Source organism: Papilio xuthus, unplaced genomic scaffold, assembly GCF_000836235.2.
Source record: "Papilio xuthus unplaced genomic scaffold, Pxut_1.1 DF826159.1, whole genome shotgun sequence".
Classification (NCBI taxonomy): domain Eukaryota; kingdom Metazoa; phylum Arthropoda; class Insecta; order Lepidoptera; family Papilionidae; genus Papilio; species Papilio xuthus.
Genome location: NW_013532490.1, coordinates 1,606,893 through 1,615,276, shown reverse-complemented (window position 1 = coordinate 1,615,276; position 8,384 = coordinate 1,606,893). Strand labels below are relative to the sequence as shown.

General features: G+C 40.4%; 1 protein-coding gene across 6 annotated transcripts in view; it reads left to right on the top strand.

Moving 5' to 3' along the window:
- Window positions 1-6,927, top strand: part of pan (transcription factor pangolin) — a 126,517-nt gene extending 119,590 nt beyond the window's left edge. For 2 of the 6 annotated variants that reach the window (XM_013319313.1, XM_013319312.1), the window contains exons 9-12: window positions 444-666; window positions 1,115-1,280; window positions 3,380-3,449; window positions 5,751-6,927. In XM_013319313.1, the coding sequence (XP_013174767.1) occupies window positions 444-666; window positions 1,115-1,280; window positions 3,380-3,449; window positions 5,751-6,168 (877 nt within the window). In that variant the 3' untranslated portion in view covers window positions 6,169-6,927. Of the gene's footprint in view, window positions 1-443; window positions 667-1,114; window positions 1,281-1,833; window positions 1,988-3,379; window positions 3,450-4,586; window positions 4,735-5,750 lie in introns of all 6 variants that reach the window. The other 4 variants (XM_013319318.1, XM_013319316.1, XM_013319315.1 and 1 more) reach the window with 4 other exon arrangements.
- The last annotated feature ends 1,457 nt before the right edge of the window (window positions 6,928-8,384 follow it).

The following is an 8,384-nucleotide window of genomic DNA, read 5'->3' as shown; positions in this document are numbered from 1 at the left end:
ACATGATGAGGGATCATTTTAGAAAAAAGATCTACTCATAAACGAACGGTTTCTGAAAGGCGTGATTAAACTATTATTCCACCAACACTAGAACAAACGTCCAACAGTTCGTCGACAGTCGTTCGTCCTTATGTCCGTCCATATCGACAATAACCGCGGCCGCTCGTCTGGCGTTGGCCGCCGGAAACGCCGCGTCTATTTCCAACCGGACGCGCGCTTGTTTACTGTCACCCGTCGCCGTCGCCCGTCGCCTGTCGCGGCTGCGTGTCGTTAACACCTACCACTATTAACATATCGATATCGACGCCGATAACAAAACTTGATACATCGATATCTTATTGTTGCACGTCACTTTGTACGGTTAGCAGAATTACATTTTCAACTATTATAAGTAGAGTTCTGTGTTCCGTCGATAATTCAAAGCCATGGTGATAAAAAAGCAGTTATAATGGTTTCAGGTCTCAAGCGGAGAAGAGCGGCGGCGGGGGCTCCGGGGAGAAGGCAAGTGAGGGGGGCGGCGGCGGCAGCAAGGAACAGAATAAGAAGCCTCACATCAAGAAGCCGCTCAACGCCTTCATGCTTTACATGAAGGAGATGCGTGCCAAGGTTGTCGCCGAGTGCACGCTCAAGGAATCCGCCGCCATCAACCAGATCCTCGGTAGACGGGTGAGTCCCGCTCCAAAACTTACACCGTCCATATCTTATAAATGTTATTTTTAATTTTGAAATACATATCTCAGTATCCAAGTCAAACTGGCCATTTAGTATTCCAATCAAACGATTTAATTATATAAAATTTACCCTTGACTCTGTGTTTTGTTCCGTATAGAAGCGATGTTGTCATTGTTAATCTTGTAAGGAATACGATTCGCGAGGCGTCGAGTCAACAAATCGACGGCGAGACAATGCCGCGCCGCGGCCGAGCCGGCGCCGTATCGCACATCAAACTAGATGCATTGAATAATAACGAGTGTGTAACGCGAGGCGACATTCCTCACAAGAGTAGCAAGTGTGTCAGAGCGGCCGCTCGCGAGCGTCCAACGAGCCGCGCGCGTTGGGCGGCCGCGAGCGGCGCGGCACGCCCATAATGTGGTGTACCCGTGTCGATACGCAGTGGCATTCGTTGAGTCGCGAGGAGCAGGCAAAGTACTATGAGAAAGCGCGGCAAGAGAGACAGCTCCATATGCAGCTATACCCCGGGTGGAGCGCCAGGGACAACTACGGTTACGGTTCCAAAAAGAAAAAGCGGAAAAAGGACCGAGGTCCCGCTGAATTGGGAGGTATTGGACCTTAGGAACTGTAACCTGTGAAGGGGCTGGGTCACGTCGACGCTTGTGTACACTCGCTTCACCTCCCCCTCCCGTCCTGCGTGTCCCGCCGAGTCCCGCGAGTCCCGCTCGCGGCGAGCTCCTCTAACACTACTAACGCCCGCTTGCGTCACTCAGACGACTCCGTTCCGAGCCGACCCGACCCGAGCCTGTCCCGTATCGTATGAGTGAGCGTGTTTGCGTGTGTCGTGCGCCCGGGGCCGTGCTAGAAAAGCGGCCGGCCGGCTGTTGCGTGTTGTGTACTGTACTGTAGACGTCGAGTGACCGCACTCACCTCACCCCGGAAACATTGGTTTGTTCTGTGTCTAGGCGCGTCGTTCGACCGCAGAATAGGTTCTGGGAGGAACATAATTGGCCATTCTCATTCCGGTTAGGATCAAAATTGCCGCGGGGACGCGTATAGCGGGCTGTTTTTCTAGCACCAAGATAGGACGGCGAGCCGCTTGGGCCGCGTCGAAGTGCATTTATCTTTTCTTTCCATATTCGCTGGCCGTTGACGGTACAGTGGCACGCACTCGGCCGGGAGGAGCAAGCCAAGTATTACGAGCTGGCGCGTCGGGAACGCCAGCTGCACATGCAACTCTATCCCGATTGGTCGTCTAGGGCTAATACGCAAAGGGGCAAGAAGAGGAAACGAAAACAGGAGACAACCGATGGAGGTACTGCCTTTCGCTCCGTCGCCGTCCCACCTCGCTCCGCATTCACCATTTCCCGCTCCTCTCCAGCAAAGAAGACCACGCTTGTCACCGGAACAACCGGCATCGAGCTACCTAAAATATCACAATCACGATTCCCAAAGTCCAACACGTGGTCTGAACAGTGGACGTCTCAACGAACGCGCTACACGCGCTTTGTCTCATTAAAAAACGAGGTCAATTAATGAAGGATTAACTCGGAGACGTCTGCTGCTTCCTTTCCCCTACCACTGTCCCCTCTCCCCTGTCCTCAGGCCCGTGAGAGTTCAATTACTTTGAACTTGATGCCAACCATGCGTAGTTACTGCCGAATGTATAATGGTTGAAGGGGTCCAGGTTGTAGACTTATTATTCAGCATTACTTATTTTATTTAATATTTATCGCATTTATTTATTTATACATAAATTTTTTGTTACTGTAATTACAACGCTATATAAATATATATTCCGAGAATCATCCCGAGTAAGTGGCACTCCTTCGAAGGTTGTCCCGGTTTTTGTTGTTCCGCTCCGCTCCGCCGGCGGCCACCAGTCCGGTCCGGCCTTGCTGCCATGATGCGTCAACATTTCAACTTTAGAGTAAATGCTTCGCAGGGAAGTAGCTCTGTGCGGGCTGGGACAGCCTTCTTGAGATATTGAACTATGCAAAGGTGTAGAGACATATTACTTGCATGAGAGAGGAGAGGAGAGTACGCGAGGGCGTAGGAGAGCGGCGGCGGCGAACGCGTCCGCAATAGATACGAGCTGCCGATGCTTCTGCGGTGTTCTGTACAATGATACTGGCCAAACAACATATTTATTTTGATTCCGGAGAACCTATTCTGCTTCAATTTGCTTACAAGCGTCATGTTTATTTGTGACTGTTTTGTTTTTCCGTATGACGTAGTTAGCACAGTTTTTGATAGCGAAAGCGAGTAGTCAGCTATTTTTAAAACCAATGTTTTTCCGTTTTTCCCTTTTATTTATCCCTTTCCGATTTCCCGCATGATACTAACGTGTTATTAGATGTTTGTTGCATGCAAGCTTGTTTGTAGTCGTAGTATTAGGTGTATTATTTTTAAGGCGCTTCCAACTTGATTTAAAGTAAATTTATTTTTGCCAAACGATCGAGAGTAAATACCATTTGATTTGTATTAAAAAGCCGCTTTTAAAAACCAGATAATTTGATTAACATTATTTTTAGAAAGTCAACTTCCCACATCACACGGTTGAACCGTTAATTTGCCGTTAAAGTTTTAATTTGCTATTAAATATCCATATATAATGATAATAAAGTAACAACCTGGTAGAAGTTTGCCGATAACTTGTGAATTATTTAAGCGACGTTTTCTAACAAACTTCCTGTCGCACTTCCAGGAAATAATTTGAAGAAATGTCGGGCGAGGTACGGCCTCGACCAACAGAACCAATGGTGCAAACCTTGCAGGTGGGTACTTAGAAAACAACTTTTTTTTTATTATTTTTCGCTTGAACCTGTTCAAAATTTTTAAAAGAGGTTTTCCTATAACTTGTTTGTCGTTTCAAAAATTATATTGTTTCTATGTGGAAAGACTTGGCTTATCTTTTCGTCTTCACATACAATGGCAAAAGGAGCCCAGTCCTCAATTTTTTTTTGTTTCTCTTATTAGTTTTTTTTTATTTATTGTAATTCAAAAAAATCTGTAGTAGTTGTTGTGTTTTATGTTATTGATAATATTAACGTTGATATAATGTTTCGGTTTAAACAAAACGAGTCTGGTCAAATAGGATTCGTGTACGGCGAAGCAGCAAATATAATTCAGAAAATGTGTCTTTTCACAAAGAAATAAGTTTGATACGATGTAGAAAGCACACGGAATAGATTTTTTTGAAAGTAGACAAAGTGTGGTAGTGAATAGGCAATAGAATATCGGCAATCCAGATCGGCTGAGGGAAGGCAATCATTTGTCGAAGAAAACTTTCAAAAAAATCTTGACACATTTTCTGAATTTCGCTTGCTTTTTTTCTTGGGATACGACCAGAGATATTTAATATGACGATGTTTATACTTATCGAAATGTTTTTTTCCACTCATGATTGCCGCTACCCACGGAACAATGCTGGATGACTGGCACCATTGGTAACTCGTTACTCGAATATTGATCGCTAACTAAATATACACCAAACTCCACTTGACTCGATATTTTTTGTTTTTTTTTTTATGTATTCCTTATTCCTGTTGTCTAATCTTACATTGTCGCAATCTTATAACATGATGCTGTTATGTTTTTTATTACTTAACTTTTTTTTCTTGTCCATTTTGCTATTCCCAAATTCTCTCTTTTTATACTTTCTTGAATGCCTTCTTTTGTTGAAATGTAAACTAATATTACAATTTCTGACTTTGCAATTACAATTCTGTGTCATTCTTTCGTTGCATTTTTTTTAACCTTTTTTCGTACCTTATATTACTTTAAACTTTCCTCATTATTCATTCAACTTTCCAACACCATATTTTGGTGCATTATGACTCTTTTTCTTTGTACCTTCTCTTATTTACGTTTCACCACTTTTTGTTGGTGTATTGCGTTTGTATGGACATCAGTCCCGAGTCAAGTAGCGTGATGGTGTCGGGCGGGCTAGGGCTGCTGCGGCCGGAGGCACCACTGCCCGGGGCCAGCCTAGTGGGCAGCCCCGCGCAGGAGCCCACATACGTCAACCTCTAGTGCCGGTCCAACGCCGAAGGAAGTACGGTCAGTTACGTCGTAGCATGGATTTAGCCGATTTATTGTTTTGCAGTATTCTCAGTTTAACTGTAACATTGTTTTTGTCGTTGCTAGTTATTTAACATATTGTTAGTTGTTTTTTTCGGTTTTGTAGTGATTTTTTTTTTAATTTTAATTGCATGACGTTTTCGATTTTTAATTTTGTTTAGCGATTCTTTAATAGACAAGTTTATAATTTAGGATTATTATTGAATGTTTATCGAGCAGAATTTTCCTATGTTTACAATTGGGTCATATTGTTTTAAAACTTGTGGATTACGAGGAGAAATAAATATGATCCCTTATGAACTTGTTAACAACGAAAATATAAAATATATAAGTAGATTGGTTTCAATAACTTATCTATGTCTAGATTTGTTGGAAGGTCGTAATATCGTCTTCGAGTTCTTGGTCGACAATAATCTGCTTTTAAGATAGAATGTTGTGCTTTTTTTAATTTGTCGATGTTTGATTTTTTTTTCGCATTGTAATATGTTTTTGTTTCTTCAAAATTCCATTGAGTTTTTTTTTAGCGTCGCATGAGTGTTCGGATGTTTTCTGTGTGCCTTCATTGATGTTATTGACGTAGTTATATCCTTTTGTTGTTTTATGTTACTTGTGATTATTTTAGCATGTATAGATTTAATATTTTTACAATTTTTATGTCTAAAAGAACGCAAAGTGTGTAAAAACTAATTTTTATTAAATAATACAAAATTATTTTATAATGGACCTAGATGGATGTGATGTAAGGTAAGAACAGATTATTACAACGTTCCTGATATAGATTTCTAAACATTCGTGGTTACATGCAACTGTTGTTTAGTTCCAAGAAATTAGGATTCTTATAATGACTGGACTCGGTCAATTACAGTAGTCGTATACAATTATAAAGAAGTTACAAAGATAAAGTGAAATATAAGCAAAGAAGAGGACATCGATTCTGTTTGTTCCACTTTGTATCACGTTAAATGTTATTAACTTTGGCGACGGTAAATTTTCAGGCGGAAGAAAAAATGCGTTCGTTACATGGAGGCGCTGGCGGCGGCGGGGGGCGCAGGGGGTCTGGGCGCGGGGGGCGCAGGGGGCGCAGGGGGCGCGCACTCTCCCTGCTCCGATGAGGACGTGAAGCTTGAGGAGCTGTCGGACGCCAGCAGCGACGCCGAGCCCGACACGCCCCCCACCTCCGCCTCTAGCCCCGGCGGACTCAGCGCGCTCTCCTCGCTCGCCTCCCCCGCGCCAGACCCCGCGCACCCCGCGCACGCCCCGCAGCCGCACCCCACGCACCCCACGCCGCGTCACCCGGTGGGCACGAACCCGCGTGACGCCAACAACCCGCTGTCTGTGGGGCAGCTCACCTCGCAGTCATGGCCGCGCGCCGCGCAGACCCGGCCCTCGCACGAAGTCATCTCAGTGTCATAGTGCTGCCGCCAGCGCCCGTCCGCCGCCGACAGTGACAGTGATAGTGACAGTGACAGTGACACTCTACTGACTGCAATCTGCTGACACGGGCTCGCTGTCTACCGCTAGGCGGCGACACTCTACTACAAATCTGGATTGTTACTTCTTAATCTTGTATCATAAGCCTCGTGTTCCTTGTAACGTGTTTACAATTTTGAAGTAACAATCCGTTTGAGAACAGCGCCATCTATCGGCGCGTCGGTACAACGCGGTGGCGAGCGCCATCTAGCGGCGCGTGTAAGAACGTTGTTGTGTTGGTTGTGACATGACAAGTTATGTTCAGGAACTGTATTATAACTTCGAGGATATTGTGATTTCACATTTAATATTTTTTCATCAGGTGCTAAATAACACGGGTTTTCTTGCATGACATTCGGGAATATCGACATTTTGTGTATATTTTTTTTTATTTGTCAACTATTCTCTTAAATACCGTAGAAGTTATGTTTATTTCGCTGACAATTTGAAATGGCCTAAACATTCACCATGTGTCTGATATTTCTGAATGCCATACGAATGCAATGTACATGAAAACTTAATATGTAATTTACGTAAAACTTCTGTGAAATAAAGAACACACAATTTAACATATACACTTGTCTCAAACTCCAGTCAACCATGATCTCAGATCCACTCTCATTGAATAACAGTTGAAATCGGCTATAACAACATCGCAGCAACTTTCAATATTCAATCATAATACATAGTCTTTATAACCGATGTCATATAAAACGGTTTCTTCTGTATATTCAATGACTAGTCACAGTTATTTGTGCCATTGTGTACAACCGGTTTAAATAACGATTATATTTAACGTTATATAGTTTAACAGTTATAGTTGATCAACAATAGCTACAGAAAAAACTAATTTAAATTCATCTTTTTTTACTCTATAACTGTTAAACTACATCGATGAATAGTAAAAAAAGTGGATTTAATTTTTGACCTCTTGTAAAAGATTTTTTACCTAAGACCCATTTATATTAGATCATAATTTATGACCGAGTTTGTTAATTATTTGCCTTTGTAAAAAGATCAAAAAAAATTCTTATTAAAAAAAATACAAAAATGTTTCATCCTGTATAAGAACATTTTAGAGGTGTTTGTAAAATCAATGTTAGATTTCAATATTTAAACACCTAATTTTTTATATTTGCTTAAAGTCTCGTACATTTAAAAAAAACTGAAAAAAAATGTTTTTGAATGTTTTGTTATTTTAAAAGGTTTGATAATTAACAATCTCAGTACATAATCAATAAACATCAATATAACAGATAATATTAACTTATAAAAATTAGAAGTACATAAAAAAATCTTACTTATAAAATCAATATTGCCGTGTATACCTCTATATAAAGGCATAAAATAATCTAAAATCAAATATAATTTGCCTTTTATTGCTCTCTTCAGAAATATATTTAATCCAGACTTTAAAGTAGAATTCCATTGTGGTGGTACAAACTTGTCATCTCTTTTTTATCAAAAAGAATAGAAAGAGATGGCAATTATCACAACTATGGAATTCTATTATATATACAAAATTGCACCATAATGTTCCACGTAGTGTTTAAAAGTTTTAGTTTTAAAATAAAGTACCTCTCTTTGGGTCAAACTTGTGTAAAGTATAAATAATTCGACCCAAAAGGGACAGCTGTTTTTTTTTCCGTTGTGCGGAATTGTTAGACTGTCGTAGGAATAGAACTAGATGGCGTTGCATGAGTCAAAATATTTAATATTGTGTTTATGGATGTTGCCTTTTGGAATTTAATTTTTTTACTTATAAAAGAAAATTTGAGTTTTTTTATTATTTTTCAATGGAATTGTTTTAATTTATTTTGATTGATAAAAATTTTGTGTGAAAAGGAACTTTTTAATTTATTATTTTGTTGTTGCTTTTAATCAAAAGTAACAAGAATAAGTGGAGATATATTTTCTCTTATTACAAGTGCATTTATTACTTTTTTTCTACTAATTTTGGTTCAATGTTATTTGTTCATTGCAATGATATAAAAAAACAATGATTTTAATTACAGAACCTTTACTTACAGACTTCTATTGCAATTAATGCATTTTAAATAGTCTTAGTATGAGTTCGTTATAAAATTTTATTTGAAACTCTAAAAAATGGGTTCGTTTAAATTATTTCTATGTATTGTTACTATTAACAACACTGAAAT